The following is a 17,249-nucleotide window of genomic DNA, read 5'->3' as shown; positions in this document are numbered from 1 at the left end:
ACCTCGCACTGGGCTGGCAGGGTTCTGGTCCCAGCCTCCCCACCACCGCCCAGCGCCCTCCTAGGCCTCGGCACAGTGTTTCCTGCGGCCTGGAAGGCCCGGTGAAAAAGTTTGCGGAGTATCGATTCTCCTTCCCAACCACCCTCTCATCCCCCGGGGAATTATTGCACGAAATGGAAACTGGCTGGAGCAGGGCTGTCCACTACATCGCAGTCGCGGGTGGAAGGGGAGGGTTAAGGGAGGCCATGTGACCGCTGCCTTCCTGGGATGGCCGGTGTGTTTTCTTAGGGATGGGTTAGACTGCTCGGCCAGCTCCAATTTAAGACCGTGTCCCCGAGGCCCCGGCCTGGACCGGCCCGCCTGCACCTAAGCCCCGCGACCAGAGAAGGCGAGGAAAGCAGATTGCCCTGAGCGCTGAGGCCAGCCGTCCCGGGGCGAGCCGGCCGCGGTGGCTGTGGCTGGGCCAAGGGAGTGCTTCTGAGCCCGGCGAACTGCGGCTTGAGTGAGGGCTGCAGGGCGACTGCTCCGGCGGTTCCTCTCGCGCTGTCTCCAGCACGGTTCCTTGTGAAAAGAACTGAGTGTCCCCTTTCTGGAGCTGTCCCTCATGACACCCAGAAAAGGCGAAACTTCACGAACAAGGTCGAGGACCAGGAGACGGATGGTGGGTGAGCGGGAGGGTCCCGCAGGCTACGGGAGTGGGGAGGTGGTTTTTGGGGAGAATCTATTTGTTGGACCCAAAACACCCACCCTCCACTCGTTTCCAAGTTGTCTGAGAACTGAAACGACATCCCGGGACAAAATGGAAAGGGTTCAACTGAGTTAGACAACGGGGAGTGGGATTGGAGTTTCTCCCAAGCCCCCGGCCCCTTGGACGCCTTCTCCAGCTCCAGTGCGGCGGCTGCCAGACGCAGCTAAAGGGCGGAGACGCGAGGAGAAGCCAGCGGCGAGGGATGGGGGAGGAGGGCCGGCCCAGATCGCCCGGCAGAGGCTCCAGTCCGGTTTTTGCCTCCGACTGCGGGTTCCCTCCTCTCCCCCACCCCACCGCCCCGGTCCCCCCGCCCCTCGCCCCTCCCACCCCGCCCCCCACCTTGGGCAGGTGAGCGGCGGCCAATGGGCGAGCGCAGGGCAGGTGCCCGCTAATTCGCGCCTTGCTGCGCTGCGGCCGAGGCCGGGCCGGGTAGTGCTGGGAGAACCGGGGGCGGGGGTCGGTCGGGGCTGGACTCCGGAGGGAGGGGTCGGTGCTCAGCCCTCAGGCCGCAGAGGCAGCTCCCAGCGTCGCACGGAGCCCGCGCCAGTGCCCGCGCCGGGAGCTGCCCGCTTGGCCGCAGAGGCCGGCGCGCCCAGCCGCGCGCCGGAACCCGAGTCAGCGCTCGCTGGCTCGCACGCCCCTGGCCGCTCCGCGCCTGGCTCGCCCGCAGGGGCTGCGCGCGGGCGGGCGGGCGGGGGAGGTGAGGGGTGCTGCTGTGCGTGCATGTGCCTGGCTGGGTGCACACCCCGCACGGTGGCGGCGCCAGGACGCGGAGCCCTCCCCAGAGCCCGGTTGCCTCTCTCGGCTCTGGCGCCTGCGACCATGTTCCAGCCCACAGCCAAACGCGGCTTTACCATCGAGTCTTTGGTGGCCAAGGACGGCGGCACCGGCGGGGACACTGGCGGCGGGGGCGCGGGCTCCCATCCCCTGGCGGCGGCCGCCTCGGAGGAGCCGCTCCGACCCACGGCGCTAAATTACCCTCATCCCGGCGCAGCCGAGGCGGCCTTCGTGAGCGGTTTCCCCGCCGCCGCCGCCGCCGCCGCCGCGGGCGCCGGCCGTTCGCTGTACGGTGGGCCGGAGCTCGTGTTCCCCGAGGCCATGAACCACCCGGCGTTGACCGTGCACCCCGCGCACCAGCTGGGCGCCTCCCCGCTGCAGCCCCCGCACTCCTTCTTCGGCGCCCAGCACCGGGACCCCCTGCACTTCTACCCCTGGGTCCTGCGGAACCGCTTCTTCGGCCACCGCTTCCAGGGTGAGTGCCCACACTTGCCCGCCTACGCGGCCGGCCCGCGCCCGCGCTGCCGTGAAGCCGGGGGGGCTCGGGGGCTCGCAGGGCTGCTCGGAAGTTGTTTCCAGGAGGCTGCGGGTCCGCAGAGGCCAGTCCCAAGCTGGGAGGAGCCGTGCCAAATCCATCGCGCTTCCGTCGCGTTGCGTTGCCTCCCCGAGAGCCAGGTTGGGACCTTCCGGCCTTCCCAGGAATGATGCGGGTCCCGACGCATCCTTGGAGCCTCTCCTGGTGCTCCCGCTGGCCAGTCGTAATCTCTCTGCTGAGCCAGTCCCGGCCCAGAAAGCGCAGCGCCCGCGCCCTCCCTTCGCCGGTGCTGGGCCTGGGATCACACTTCGCTCGTGTGTCCACAACCAGCTCCCAGGGATCAGCACTCGCTGGCACCTCCCGGCAGGGAACGTCCACCCCGGGTCTGTGCGAAGCACAGGCAGCCGGCAGGGCAAACTGGCGAGTTAATTAATGTTAGGTGTGGATTGCTCAGCTGTCTTGGGATGTTTCTCAGCAACCTCGGCCCGACTTCCCCAAATCACCAGCGCCTCGCGGACGCAGGGTGAGGAAGGTTTGCAGTCGCAAACCAGCTTCCTCCGCCGCTTGCTGACTTTGAGAGCCCGCCTCGCTTCTGTAGGACCGAAGGCAGTCCTCCCGGGCAGGGGACCCGGCAGAAAGCTTTTAAGGTCGTGGGCGGTCTGAGCCCCCTCGTCTGCACTGGGCAATGGGTTTGCTAATGAAGGTCCTCTAGTGCCCTTACACACACACACACACACACACACACACACACACACTTGAATTAGCTGACTTTCCCGAAGGAAAGATAGTTGCATTTGTTGGAGTTGGTTTTCTTCCTTGAATTTGTTGGAGTTTGTTTTTCTTTCTTGTTTTTAAAGAGTAGCCTTCATTTGTGCAGTGCTTGCTTTAGTTTCCGGCTTTATTTTGTTCGTGTGGACCGGACCTCTCAGCCTTGTGAGGTTCCACGAGTCAGAGCTAGGTACCCCGACTGTGAGTGAAACCAATGGAAACGACGTGGCTAGAGCTTGGGCTCCAGGAGCTAATCTGACGGTAACCCGGCTCTACAGAGTCAAAGTAAATGAGATGTTTGGTACAATTATCTAGATCATAGGACACAACATGATCTCTTGAAGCTTTAGCTATAGATGCTTGTTTCACAGAAAGCCGCTTTCCCTGCTCCGGGTTTGTCGGACTACTTTCTCAGTCCCATCTGGCTCGTAGACACTGATTCAACAGAACCCACAAAACAAGAGAATGTAATTATTTGAACAAGAATTTTTGTGGGCAGACTTGTCTCCCCTGGGAATTTCAAAGATTTGCCCAAATCATCCGGGGAAAAAAAAAATGCCTTCCGGTGTCAGGAGCTTTGGGCAAGAAATCTGTCAATTAAAATCAATGTTTACTGATAAAATTCAGTTTTCTTCAAAATTGAGCAAACCGCGTCGATCCTCCACGGGCTGGGATCGCGGCCTGGGTCTCGAAATGCAGTGCCTCGAGACCGATTAGCGAGTCGCGGCTGTTTGTGAACCTTCAGGCCAGGGCGGCGGAGCTGCCAGAGGTTAGGAGCTGGTGGAGGGACAGCGACTCGTCGGAGAGGGCAGAGCGGGTCTTAAGCCCTGTGGTCTCCGCTCAGCCGGAGAAGGCCTCTGCCATGGCGCCCTCGGCTTCCGACCGGCTCCCCCGCGCCCTCCGAGCCGCCTTTCCCACCCCCGGGCTCGCCCGCGAGGGCTCAGGGTGGAGGGCCCAAGCACCTCGCGAGAGATCCCGCTCCGGCTCTGAGCACCCCGGCCTGGCGAGGCCGGATAAACCCCCCACGAAACCCTGTCGGAAATTGCCTCCGCTCCCTGAGCCATCAGTCCCGGCGGGCACGATGTCGAGTTGAAAAACCGTTGGATTTTTCTCTCAAGAACCATGTCTGGACGAGGAGATGGAGCCGAGTGGGGCCGCGTTTGTGAACGCGGAAACCCCTTGGGCGAGGAAGGACTGTTTGAACCCTGAGACGTTTCGGCTTCGGGGCCGGTCAGCGTCACTGGAGACCCGTGCGCGTCTGTGCCGCCGAGCGCCCTGCGCACCCAGCGGGGACCCGGCGCTGCGAGCTGAGCCGGCCCAGGCCCTCCGGCGCCGTGTTTTCTAGAGAACCGGGTCTCTGCGATGCTCTTTTCAGCCCCGTTTTAACACAAGAAACGGAAACCCTACACGAACGAAAAGGAACATGTCTGCACTCCGTGCGCTGCGCGCTGCGGCTGCAGCGAGGCCCCGGCGGGCAGGGAAGCGGCTTCTCCGCCGAGCGAGGCGGTGGGAGAGGAAGGGCCCGCGCGGCGCGATCGGGACCAGCTTTCAGGACCCCGAAGCCGGGAGAGGAGGGATCCGCTTGCGAAGCGTGGAGGGGAGGTGCTGGTGGAGACGAGGTGTTGGCTGCCCTTCCATGCTATTTCCCGGACTTCGGGAACTTTCCAAGCCAAGGCGCAGCGGCAGGAGGGGGCCGTGGGACTCCTGGCCCTGTGGGACTGGCGACGGTAATGGGCCGGTGCTTCAAAGGGCGCCTTTGTTCCGGCAGGAGGAGGGGGATGAGGTTATCTCCGCTGCCTGGCCGGCCTCTCCCTCCCGTAGCCCCAGGCCCCTCCGCCCTGCCGTCCGTCCCAGAGCCCCGGGCCCGCCGCCGCGGCTGTGGAAGGGACTGCAGCTTGAGCCCCGGGCCCTCCGGATCCCGAGCTCCCACCTCCAGCTGCTTCGTTCCTGGGAGGCTCTATTGCTAGTTGCCAGGCATTGCCTTGAAGTGGCCCCCGGAGAGAGGCTGTAGGGAAATGAGGTGGGGTGGGGTTCAGTTTCTCGCTCCAGGGAAGGCTAAGCCAGCCCCTTTCTACTTTCCCACCTGTCCTGGTCTGAAACGGACAGCCGTCTCTCACAGGCCAGAATTCGTGGGTCAAAACAGGCCACATTGCACCCCAGCCCCAAGCTTGTTCTGCCCTTATGGTCCAGTTAAGGGAAACTGAAGCCCCATTCGAGATGGCGGAGGCCTCCTCCCCATAGGTCAGAGTGAGAGGGGTCCTTGCACATAGCACCTAAGCCACCACCCTGTACTTATAGAGACATGTAGCTATTGATCGGTTTCTCCAGGCGGTTAGTTTTGTACTAAACATCCCCATTCCTTTGAAATCAAATCTGTCACCATCGTGAATAATTTTCCTGCCCCCTGCTTCTTTGCGGTTAGGTGGAAAGGATCCCTCTGTTTCTGCATATACACAGACTGTAGACACGCGCTGTCTCCCCCGACAGGACATTCCAAGGAACTGGGGTCGGTCCCTCAATTAGGCAGACCCCAAACAATCTCACTTTCCCCCAAATTACCCAGATTGGAGGCAAAGAAAGATGTGTATGTCAGAATGAGAGAGAACTTTGTTGCTTGCATCCTCTACTTTGAGTTTGTAAAGACAAACACAGAGAACTCCACCGCCCAAGTGACCGACACAAAGCACGGAATTATGAAGCAGCCATCAAAGTCACACACACTGAGGTAGACTGCAGTCCTGCTTCCCCGGAGTGCTGCCCTTCACACCTCTGCATCCCATTCTCTCACACCTATGGGTCTCTCCACGGCCACCTCATCTCATCTGTCACTTCTGACCAGCCTGAGCCAATCGAGCTGCTAGAGCCAAACCCTGTGAGTGCTGGCATGCGCTAGGTTTTCTCTCTTTCTCTCCAGCTCATTTGTCCAAAGGAAACCACCGTTGAGATTTCACCTGGGCTCAGAAGGATAGTGTTTTTGAAACAATTTGTTTTAACATCAACAAGAAGTGTCTGCTTCCCACCCACCTCTCCCACCTTTTTCTGGCCTGTCATACTGGCCAGTACTTAAGACTTGAATCCGTCTCATTCCTACCTGCATCCTCCTTTCTCTCCCTCTTCACCCTCACTGCCAGACCACCGCCCTGATCATCTGTCCTCTCCACTACCACAAGTTAAACTTCTCTTCCTTTAGATAGGCCTGTGGCCCTTGGCCTGACTCCATCTTGAAGGGCCCAATGGGCAGGGTGTTTCCCCCTCCATTTCCTATGATGTGACCCCACTCTCTTTTGTAGCAGCACAGATCCAGTCACTTAAAATGGATAGGTGACTGGAAGTTGGTGACTTCTCAGGGTCGGGGGACTTGGTCTCCCTCCACCCCCAGGCACTAGCCCCTCATTCCTAGGTAACCCTGTGCTACAGAAAACCCCAGCAATAAAGTTCTCCTGTGTCAGTGTCCAAAGCCCAGGGATTTGGAGAAAGTAACGTCAGGCAGTTTCCACCAGCAGAGGGACATGAACCTGGAGAGTTTTAGCAACAGCTTCTCAGTTCCGTGCCCGGCTTCACTTAACAGGGATATTTCCAGAGATGGGCGATCTCAACTGAATGATCCAAACAAATGTCTTAAGAACAAAACGACAGGTCACATTGAGTCAAACCAGTGGCCATTTCAGAGGGAATTAATTGGATCCGTCAATCTCAACAGCTAACTGTCAAAATATTCCATCTAGGGCTCTGCATTGTTGGTGGGTTAGGAGGACTGTTATGCGTATGTGCCACTGCATGGGAATCCACAGGTGATGTCAGTGCCTGCTTCCAGTCTGTTAGCAGGGTGACCACGCCAGGGATTGTGAGGGCGTGGTGGGGGGTTCATTGAGACTGGGGCTGTGGGTGGAAGCTTGGCTTTTGTAGTTCCTGACCTCGGCCACCCCAGCCTCATCTAGTCCAATGACAGCGCCTCCTTCTGCATGTAGGAGCTGAGTCCCCTTTTGGCCAACATTTGCCAAAGGACAGTCACACTCTTTGAGAGACCTGTACGGTAGATGGGAGAAAAAGACAGTAGGGAAGCTGGAGCATATATTTACACATGCCCATGCAAGAACCACTCTATCTATTAGACAGAAAGATGATATCTAGATATTTATAAACATGTTTCTTTAGCATGGCACTATTCAGGGATGAAGCAGTCTTCTGCCATGTGAGCACTGAGAGTTTCCTGTGGGGAGAGGGTTTTACCCAAGGGGAAGGGGGAGTGAGGTGGGGAAGGGCAGAAGAAGAACCTGACCTTAGACCTCCAGGTACTACCTGGCAGTTGACCTAGCCACTGTCCTATTTTTACCACCTGGAAGGTAAGCACCTGGGCCTGTTGGTAGGAATTTTCAAAGGGCTAGTAGCCTGAGCATTTTGCTGCAAAGCTGGTTTAAGCAGGTCTAAGGGGAGAGTTCCTTGGGTGTCCTTTAGTTTCTGAATCTGTGTTTGCATGAGGGTGCCTAACAACTTCGCAGTTCCCCTTCTCACCTTCCTGGCACTCAGCCCCTTCTTTACTCTTGGTCGGTCCACTTTGAGAGAGATAAGATGGCACACGCGGACAAAGAGAGATAAGGGACTTTTCCCAGCCTGGGCCTCTTGGGTTGCTCCGGGTGCTGTGGCTCTGGGCGGGGCTGCGCCTCCTCAGGCCCGGGCCCACCACCTGGCCCCACAGGAGCGCTGCTATTCCGTGCGTCCCCTGACCGGGTAGCTCGGGGGCTGTGGGGAGGTGTGGGGAAGGACAGTGGCCCGAAGGAAGGGGCAGCCAAAGGGAAAGGGGAGACAGAGGCGGGGTGTGTGTGGAGGGTCGGGGAGGCTAGCGGAGCTCTCCAGGACGCGTGCGAGCTGACGGAAGGCCCGGGCTGCGGCTCACGGCGCCCCTTCTCTCTGTCTGTACCTGCGTGTGTGCTGTCGGCGGCGCCGCAGCGAGCGACGTGCCCCAGGACGGGCTGCTTCTGCACGGCCCCTTCGCACGCAAGCCCAAGCGCATCCGCACGGCCTTCTCGCCCTCGCAGCTGCTTCGACTGGAGCGCGCCTTCGAGAAGAACCACTACGTGGTGGGCGCCGAGCGGAAGCAGCTGGCCGGCAGCCTCAGCCTCTCGGAGACGCAGGTAAGGACACCCGGCAGCCCGCGGCCGGCGCCCCGGTGCAGGTGGGGGCGGCGGGCGCCCGAGTGCTGCCCCAGGCTGCCCCGAGCCCCTCTCCCGCCCAGCTCCCAGAGCCACAGCGGCGGCGCTCCGGCCAAGCCGACCCTGACTTTAGGCACCCGGACCTCCGACGGTGGTGAGCCTCGCACAGGCTGCAGGGCTTTCTAATCAAGCCCTAAGGACCCAACAGACGTGCGGACCAAACCTCATCCCGAGTCCGCTCCCGAAGCCCATCGCGAGGCGCCAGGTTATCAGGAGGCCGTGGGCCCTCTGTCACTCTCGGGCCGCAGCAGTGGACACTGGGGCCACCCCGGCCCTGCGATTACTGCCCCCCTTCTCCCGCCTCTCTTCCGGGGCTCTCACGGTTTCTCGGGATGCCCAGGCCTTCCCCGCACCGGCTTTGCTGCAGTTCCTGGGCACGGTTGGTGGAGGCCTCGACTGCGCTAGGAGCGGGTGCGGTGCGGGGAGAGAGCCCGCGTGGCCTCAGGCTACAACAGCAGCAGCACAGGGGATGAGCCAGGGAGCAGCCGGCCCTGCTGGGGTCGGACGGCGGCCCTGGTCTCCGCACAGGCCGGCAGGCAGGGCTCTGGAAACCGTGGCAATGGCTCTGGAAAAGCGCGGCCGTCTGAGAGGCCTGGATGTGGTGGGAAAATAGATTCTGGGTACTTGGGGGCTGTTTTCCATCACCTGAAGGGCTGTTGAGTTGGGGAGAGAATAAACTCCAATGGTGTTGGAGGGATTTGACCTGGGTGAAATGACAGTTGTCACGTAGTGTTTTGGTAGTTGATGATTAAGAAAAAATTTGAAAGAACTAGATGGAAGTTACAGGGCAGCAAGTTGGGGTTGATTGTAAGTACAGGCTTTGCCATAAATTAATGCTGCCTGGAGGCGACGCCTAAACTCACAGGGAGTACGGCGTGCCGGAGGGGTAGCTGCTCCTGGAGGCTGATTTCAGTGTCTGGTTGGGCCTCAGAAGCCCTTACTCCCTTGGGTCCCTAACATCTCCCGGGTTTGCAAATGAGGGAGGTCTGCACGCTGGCCTAGCAGTTCCCGCCCCGCCGGCCTTTCACCATCCTCTCCCCTTTCCTGTCTGCCTAGCCCTTACCCTCCACCACTTTCCACCCTCGTCCGGGGTTGGACAAGTAGCGGGCGTTGGGGCGAGGGGGGAAACAATGAGGATAGGAAGGGAGCTTAGCAGGGGATTCAAACCCTCATTGCGTCGCCAGATCCCTGCGGCCCGCGGACCTCACCCGCCGGTCCTCGCGTCGCCTTTTGGTATCTACTGTCGTCCTATCGGTTTGATGCCCCATTTAATCAGAGCATTACTCCCGTCTCTGATGCAGGACCCGTGTTTTTTTCAGAGTTACTAGCGCGGCTGTTCTAACTACAGAGATACAGCTTATAAACAACGGAGTTACTTAAAAAAAATATTTTAAAGAAAGACATGTTTTGTTTTGCTTTTTAAAAACACGTTAATAAAAGAATCCCCCCCTTTTCCTCCCAGCAAACAGCGTTTTAAAATTGTCGTCTAAAACAAGGTGTCAATTGAAGGATGGTGTTTAGTTAACTTCATTAAAAAAAGTAACAGTTGTTTAATTTTAATCGCAGAAGTGTAAGAAAACAAAACGGTTTATAATCCCACCACCCACCGATTAATACTTGTTGAAATAATGTCATTGTTTCTAAACTTTCATTTTTTTAGTGCAGTGAGAGCATTTTTAATTAACTTTCTTTCAAATCGAATCTAGCTGCTTATTATTTGCTCCTAACAATGCCAGTTAGTAAACATAATAATTATTTCTTTCACTTTTATTATAAGATGTTTCAAACTTATATTTAAAACAAAACCAGATAGAATAATATAGGGTATCCAACTTCACCATCGAAACTCATGTCTAATCTTGTTCCATCTGTATGGATGACCTGGTTTTAGCATATGGAACCAAAAAAAAAATAATAGAACTACGGGAGGTTTGAGCCTAAGAAACCTCCTTGTAGAGACCTGTCTTTCCAGGTGAGGACTCTGAGATGGAGAGACTGCGCAGAGCTCCCCAGGCAGGCAGATGCGATTTCAGTATCTGCCTCCCTGCTAACTGGCTGTGTGACCCTGGGCAAGTCACTCAACCTCTCAGAGCTCTGGTTTCCTCATTCAGAAAAATAGGTTGTTTAAGGATTAAAGGCACCTACTATAAACTCAAGTGATATTAATTGTCATCCGCCGTCCTTCCCTTTCCCTTATTCAAAGTAATATATCAAGTTAGTGTTATAATAAGATTCAAACTTGGGCTTCCTGACCCTTAATCTGGTGTCTTTCTAGTATGTCCAGTCTCCTTTATCATCAGAGCTGTCCTTCTGTCCCTGCCATAACTGATCATTTGGACCTGGGTTATGTCATTAAGTAATTACTTATCCATCTTTCAGTATTTTCCAGGCAGGCTTACCTGTCATTTCCAGCTGTCAGCTACTTGTGAAGCATCAGTCATTCCCATCAGCCCCCTGCCATCGATTTCTTCTGTTAATATCTCTATTTGTCTCTCAGAGCTCTCTTATTTGACCCTCACAGATAAGCTGTTTAATATCTAGCCTTGTACTCTGTCTTCTTTCATTAAACTGCCTCCCCCAAACTGGTTAATTTATATTTCCTATCTTCTATTAATTATAATCTTCTTCCTAACAATAACGCCTATTTACCCCACTGTTGGTTATCTCTTTATCATCTATTTTGTTTTGTCTTCTGTGTATCCACAACCCACCTCACATTTCCATCTCCATAGATCCACTTAGCAACTGACACATAGTGTATTCCTAGGTCTCTATTGGTTGTCCATCATCTCTGGCTTTATCTTCTTTCTGGGCCTCAGTTGCTGTATCTGGAAGATTGAATGAAGTCTAGGTTCCTTTCCAGCCCTGAGTTTCTGGCTCATCTATATTCTACTTCTCTGTGTTTCTATATAATCCCTCTTCCAAGTTCTCAGAGCTCACAGTATATCTCCCACGTATCATAATATGCACAGGACTTTGCTGTTGTTTAATTATCTGTCAGGTCCACATGTCAGTCTACAGACAGACTGTTATCTATCTCGCAAAGAAATCTAAAATACTGACTCCTGGGCCCCAATCAGGAGATTCTCTTAGGAATTCCAGGATGGGACCCAGAAAAGTTTTTAAAATAACTGTTTGGGTTATTCTGATGAACAACAGGCCTGAGCACTTCGGCTCTGGGGACAGAAGCTGAGCTTTCCTATTTCTCACTGTCCTCAGGGGCCCAGCTCAGTGACCAGCAAGGAGTCGATGCTCCGTAAACATGTTTTGAATGAATGGGCAGACTTCATTTGATTGTACACATACCCACATGTTAACTTTATCAGTCATTTCCCTTGCTCTCTGCTGTCACTGCTCCCTCCTTGTCCCTTTGTTTTTCATTTTTCCCTTGCAATTTCATCTAGATTGTTGACCTAGTTTTATCTATGGATAAAGCTTCTGGGAGGGTTAAATAAATGAAGAACCACCAGTGTGTGGTTCTTCATCCAGAGCTCAGGAGTCTCTGTACACCCAAAGCTTTAGCATGGAGATTCGGGAGATGGGTACCCTGAGCTTCTTTGTTGGGGCAGGGTAATATGTGGGGAGTAGGGTATTTGTGCTGGGATGGCTGTGGGTCCACCCAGGAGGTGGAGAGAGTGGCCCCAGGTGAGGGTTCTTCTCCCCTCTGGCTCTGTCAGTTGCTCCTCACCACTGTGGTGGAGCCCTGGATTCTGACCTGCATGATGCCCATCTAAGCTCGGTCCTGGTGGCTGGGGGGTCAGACCCAGGCCCAAGTCTGATCAGATCCACGAATGCGAGTGAGTGAGTGTGTAAAATGGGTGTAACGTTGTGCCCACAATGTGGGGCACATACAGGCTTAGTGTGATGGATGCCCAAAGGTCAGATGATATCATATGACACATCAGATGCTGGCAAGTGATCATACAGCATGGAGTGCAGCTCGCATGCTTCTGTGCTTGCGCATGACGGGAACGTTAGTTTTAGGGGGAGTGAGAAAAAGCATTGGTTGCTCCAGCCTGACTAACTGGTCAGTGTTTCCAGCTGCCCCTCTTGCTATGAACAGTTCAGCAGGCGTTTCTTGACCTTCGCTGGCTTTGAGTTTAGCTGAGCTGTGAGGGGAAAGGGTGCAGAAATGTGGTCTTTGGCCTAGGAGATTCATTTAGTGGTAGGACCTAAATGCAAAGTGTGCACACTTGTGGGACAGGCATAGGGTGAGCGACTGGAGTTCCCTTGAAGTCACAAGTGTGGGCTGACAGGTCAGGGGAGACCTGCATGGGTAAAGGCTCCCAGGAAGCCTCAGGCCCAGAGGGCGTGGACGAGGCATAGGATTCTAGGTTGGTGGGAAGGAAGGGGTTTGAGGTGGGAAAATTAATAGGAAGCAGGACCTCTAAAGTTTGGCCACTATCTTGGAGCCAGAGAGCATGGAGGGAGGTCTTAGGAGACAGGAGTGTGTGGTTACCTTTTTTTTTTCCCCCAGGGGCATGATAAGTAGACTTCCTTGGGTCCCTTCCTGCTCTGGAATGTTCTGCCTTTTGGGAGATGTATGAGAGGGGGATAGCCAAGTGATGTAAATTTTAGAGAAACGTCAAGGGACCTTTGTTACTAGCTCACTGTATGTTTTGAGATGGACTTGTCCCTCCTCTAAGTCTTGGCTCGTCTCCAAGAACTCTGGCACCTCTGAAGTTCTAGGTCCAGGGGGCGACAGAAGGGGGCAGGGGAGATAAGGAAGACTAGGGTGGTTCTCTGAGGCCATGGTCCTGAGGAGGTACGTAAATCCTATGAGATTCACTTGAGAGTGAGGGCAAGCATCCAGGATGGTCTGAGAGAGGAGACAGGAAGGCTTAGGGTTATGATTTATGGGGGGTCAGAGGTGACCTCAGGTTGGTGGGGTGAGAGTTCAGCTTAGCATGACATTGGGCTTCACCTTGAGAGTAGGAGCAGATCGGAGCAGATCGCATGATCAAATGATAGGAAATGGATCCCCAGGGGAGAGGGCGGGGAGGGGAGTAGAGCAGACTGAGGGGTGGCTTGATTGATGGCTCCAAGCCTCTATCTAGTCCGAGGACTCTCTCTGTGTCTGAGGATGACAGACTAGGAGGACACAGGCCTAAATCAAAGCAGAAGAGATAACAGTAAGACATAAGGAGGAACTTCTTGTATTGAAGTGACAAAATTCAAATACCCCTTGACAGAGTTATTGGAATTTCTTGAGGAGAGCACAGGTACGTATTCACGCGAAAGTATGCAGGGGCTGAGAGCCACAGACACTTCCATTTGGGATGGGCTAAGGTTGGGGAGTAGTAGAAAAGAAGGGATCCGGGGCTGGGTCATTCAAACAGCAGGTTATTCAAAAGTAAGACCTGAAATATGGGTTGGAGCTGTAGTTTGCTTGTTAGTTCATTTGTCCATTTGCTCATGCATTAATACATGCGTGGGTGGTCATTCATTAATGCATACTTTGATCTATCTGCAAATGCATTGATGTCTTCATTCATTCATTCATCCACAGCAGTTTCACCTTCTTCATCCTGCCATACTCAGACTGTCCCTTGTCCCCTCAACAATGAGTGTCCCTTCCCCAGCTTCCTTCTACAAGTGTTTAATCCAGTTTACAACATGGAAAATTAAGAATTGACCATCCACAGAACTAAGCCAAAGAAGGATCCCATCTCTTTGGCAATTAGCACTACCCAAATCCTTTTGTTGATTAGGCCTCAATCCTTCTGCCATTGATGTTCTCCTGTTTTCCAGGTCTGGCCCAGAGCATAGGGCTGGGCTACCTCGCTTCTGAACAACTGGCTGAACAGACCTGGAATGTGTCCACTGGGCCTCCCAAGCAGACTAACTCATCACTTTGGTTCTCCAGGTTCCCATAATCCTGTGAAGAGACAGGTTCCAGCAAATACATTAGCGCACTGCTGGGCTCACTGTTACTGGGACAGAGAAAAGAACTAAGGAAGTACAGACAGGCAATGGGGCAGGTCCAGTCACAGAACGTCAGAGCAGGGTTTTGAAGGCTAAGTAAATTTCAGGTGGGGTAACTTAGGCCAAAGCGGAGAATCTTGGAAGGGTCTGTTTATCTGAAAAACAGAGACGTTCTGTGAGGTAGGGACTTGGGAGACCATGAGGAATGTCTCCCCAAACCCCCAGAGGTCAGAGATGGGATGGATTCCTCTCACCAACACCAACGTCCCAACAGTACTTTTGAGGCTTACAGAGAGGTGTATGGGTGTGTGGGGTGGGGAGATAGGTGCAGAAGAAGTACAATCTCCTAATGCAGCCTGCCACCGAGCTGGGTCGCCACACTGCGTGACCTCTGTCCTCCAGGGAAGGGGCTCTGGGTTCACCCCAGAATTGCCTGGCTGGATTAGAGAGGTTATGGGGTTTCATTCTTACCACGCACTACACTCAGAGCCCAGTTCCCTTTCTTTCTCAAGTAAAAAATTGTTTGGAATTGTTATCCAAACAGGAATTGTTATCAGTCATGCATTAAAGAAAATTCAGAAAAGTGGAAAGAAGAAAAAAAGTCAGCCATACTTTAGTTACATTTCCTTCCAGTCTTTCTTCCCCCCGTGCATAGATTTTGTTTTCCCGTGGTGTGCCCACACTGCCCAAAGTGCACGTCCTGCCGGTTTCACTGATATTCCTAAGTCCTCAGCATCCCCCCACCCCCCGGTATTAGTCTTTGTAAACAGCATCTGGACACGTGGCCCGAGGCTGTTCACTGGAAGATGGCCCGGCCGCCTGGGCAGAGGGTTTATAGCCCTGTCTCTAGACGGCTCGACAGCCTTCCTTGACCCTGGTTGTTTTCGTAGAGAAGTCATGAAATCACTTTCATGTGGGTGTGTGCGGAAGCTGCTCCTGTGCCTGAAGCTCCACCATTGAAGCTTTTTTTCCATGGGCCAGTGATACTGGGCAAGGATAGCAGGCTGGGCGTATCCCACCATAGGTAAGTCTCCTTCCTGGAAGGAGACTTGGGAGTGTGTGTGAGTGCGAAGGCGCAGAGGGACCCATCTGTCCTGTCCCTGGTACTGCTCAGGGCTGCCCTGGATCACGCCATCACCAGGCTGGCCTGCCTAGCCTTCAGCCAGCCCCTTGGGTTCTCAGGAATGCTGCCCCCGCCCAGCATGCAGACCTGACTCACGCACACGCCTTGCACAGGAGGCAGGGTGAGCTTACCCGCCTGCTGGATGGCACAGTCACAGCAGGCTCCAGGGCGGGGGTGGGGTGGGGGGCGAGGCAGGGGCCAGGCTGGCTGCCAAATGGTTATGCTGAGAACCACCCAGGGCCCAACCAGCCCTGTTCCCAAGGAAAGGTGGGAATCCAGAAGCCCTGCACCTAACGCATCTTCCCATCTACCTGAGGTGGGACATGCAGACGACAGGTTTGAACCCTGACCTGAAAATGAGGGAAGGAGACCTTCCCCTTATTCCATCCCCCAAGGCCAGGCCGCTCATCTCCTCCTCTCCCTGGCTGTCTGCTCTTCATAGCACTGAGCACCGTCTGTTCCCATCCCCATCCTGGTGCTCTAAAATCCAGGGGGCAGGGTAGACTGTGCTATGGACACCTTGGGGGGGGAGTGCATTTGGGGGAGCCTGGATTGGGTGGGCTCCAAGGAAGGGACAGAGGGAAGTGTCTTGGAATTGTCAGGGTCGGGTGTCCTGGCTAGGAAACTGCTCCCCGGATCCATAGGCCAGGGCTGCTTTTGGCGGCCACTGCTTGGCTTTTGGCTGAGGCTTGTGCCTTTCACTCATTCTCAGGAAGCAGGGGTTGGACTGGGTAATCTTCCTGAGGACTGCCCTCAGCTCTGCCTAGGGTTAAAGGCTCTCCCCTCAGCAGTCACGGCTATTGCCAAAACCAAGGTGCTCCCCATCATTCCACACACACCACTTCCCACTCACCACCCACACGGGCACCATGGATTGCCCCAGCTGCAGTTTGGCACTACTTGCTTTTAAATGTGCTGTCATTTCCATCCACATCTTGTAACCTTGCCCAGTCTGCATGACCTCCTCCAGGGACCCTCTGGAGCAAAAGCCCAGGAGGTGCCCTGGAGCTGCAAGGGACCTAGAACCTATTTCTCCTATAGCCGATGGACCTAAGCCCAGAGAGGGCGAGGAACTCAGCAGAGGATCGGCACTCAGGCCCCTCCCACTGCCTCAGGATGGTCTGGCCTGGCTCTGCAAGGCCAAGTGAAGAACTGCATGGTCAGGAGGAGCTGACAGACGGAGCATGTGATGACTTTGCAGACGTTCTTTCATTTACTGTTCCCATCGACCCTGTGAAGGAGTGATTATTATCTCTTCTCTAGAACCTGGTAGAGACCCAGGTCTCCCTGGCTCCAGAGCCTGGGCCTCCCGCTCTGCTATGCTCTGGCTGCAGGATGCTTGGCAGCTCCCTGACCCTCCCCTTCCCTCTGATGAGAGGGACAGGAAAACCACCCCCCTCTGGCCCACTGTGTCCTCACCCAGCCCAACAGGCCTCCAGACCCACCAGGTCGCAGCTGGCCAGAGGAGAGGACTCTGGCCTCAGTTTCCCCATCTGGCTCCCAGCTCAGCCTGAGTGCTGAGGCCCTGTTGGCTGCTCGGGGGGGGAGGGGGGGTTCCTGGGTGTTTCTCACCTGTGCCCCTCCCTCCCTGGCCCAGGTGAAGGTGTGGTTCCAGAACCGGAGGACAAAGTACAAGCGGCAGAAGTTGGAAGAGGAGGGGCCCGAGTCTGAGCAGAAGAAGAAGGGCTCCCACCACATCAATCGGTGGCGTATCGCCACCAAGCAGGCCAACGGGGAGGACATCGATGTCACCTCCAATGACTAGGGTGAGCAGCCATGAACCCATGAGGACAGAGTGCTGCTCGCTGCTGTCCAGGCCCCTGGGCTAGGCTCAGCTGGACTCTGGCCACTCCCTGGCTGGGCTGTGGGGTGGCGTCAAGTCACAGCCCCATAGGGCTTGGAGCCTGGGGCCACCACCGACAGAGGGACAAGAAATGGGCTGGCTGAGGCCTGGGACTGCTCGACCTTCTCCTCAGAGAAACTGCCTGCCTGCCTGGGCAGGCCGCTGGCCACTGCTGCCTCCTAGCCACTCTCCATTTCTCTTATCTTCTTTTTGTTTTGATGTATTTCTGTTTTAATTTATTTTCCAGGCACCTGCTGTAGTTCTTAGTGATTCCCTGTGTTTCCCTTCCCTATGGGAACAATAAAAGTCTCTCTCTTATG

General features: G+C 55.3%; 1 protein-coding gene across 2 annotated transcripts; it reads left to right on the top strand.

Annotated features, from left to right (window-relative positions):
* The first annotated feature begins 771 nt into the window (after nucleotides 1-771).
* On the top strand, nucleotides 772-17,249 carry EMX1 (empty spiracles homeobox 1). Of its 2 annotated transcripts, none has more exons than XM_081069409.1 (3): nucleotides 772-2,000; nucleotides 7,776-7,960; nucleotides 8,062-8,755. In XM_081069409.1, the coding sequence occupies exons 1-3, from the start codon at nucleotides 1,472-1,474 to the stop codon at nucleotides 8,134-8,136; spliced, it is 789 nt and encodes a 262-aa protein (XP_080925535.1). In that variant the 5' UTR covers nucleotides 772-1,471; the 3' UTR covers nucleotides 8,137-8,755. The 2 variants fall into 2 exon arrangements, with proteins under 2 accessions (XP_080925535.1, XP_080925536.1); XM_081069410.1 differs by lacking the exon at nucleotides 8,062-8,755 and adding an exon at nucleotides 16,684-17,249 and having other exon boundaries at nucleotides 1,250-2,000.

The sequence above is a fragment of the Rhinolophus hipposideros genome, assembly GCF_964194185.1.
Source record: "Rhinolophus hipposideros genome assembly, chromosome: 12".
In the NCBI taxonomy this organism is placed as follows: Eukaryota; Metazoa; Chordata; class Mammalia; order Chiroptera; family Rhinolophidae; genus Rhinolophus; species Rhinolophus hipposideros.
This window is presented reverse-complemented; position numbering and strand designations above follow the sequence as displayed.

What these genes read in the sequence shown, in the direction of transcription:
- EMX1 (XM_081069410.1), top strand. Translation starts at nt 1,472, where the DNA reads ATGTGCCTGGCTGGGTGCACACCCCGCACGGTGGCGGCGCCAGGACGC. An exon ending in CTTCGGCCACCGCTTCCAGG is followed by an intron (nt 2,001 to 7,775) that starts GTGAGTGCCCAC and finishes GCGGCGCCGCAG; the next exon opens with CGAGCGACGTGCCCCAGGAC. An exon ending in TCAGCCTCTCGGAGACGCAG is followed by an intron (nt 7,961 to 16,683) that starts GTAAGGACACCC and finishes TCCCTGGCCCAG; the next exon opens with GTGAAGGTGTGGTTCCAGAA.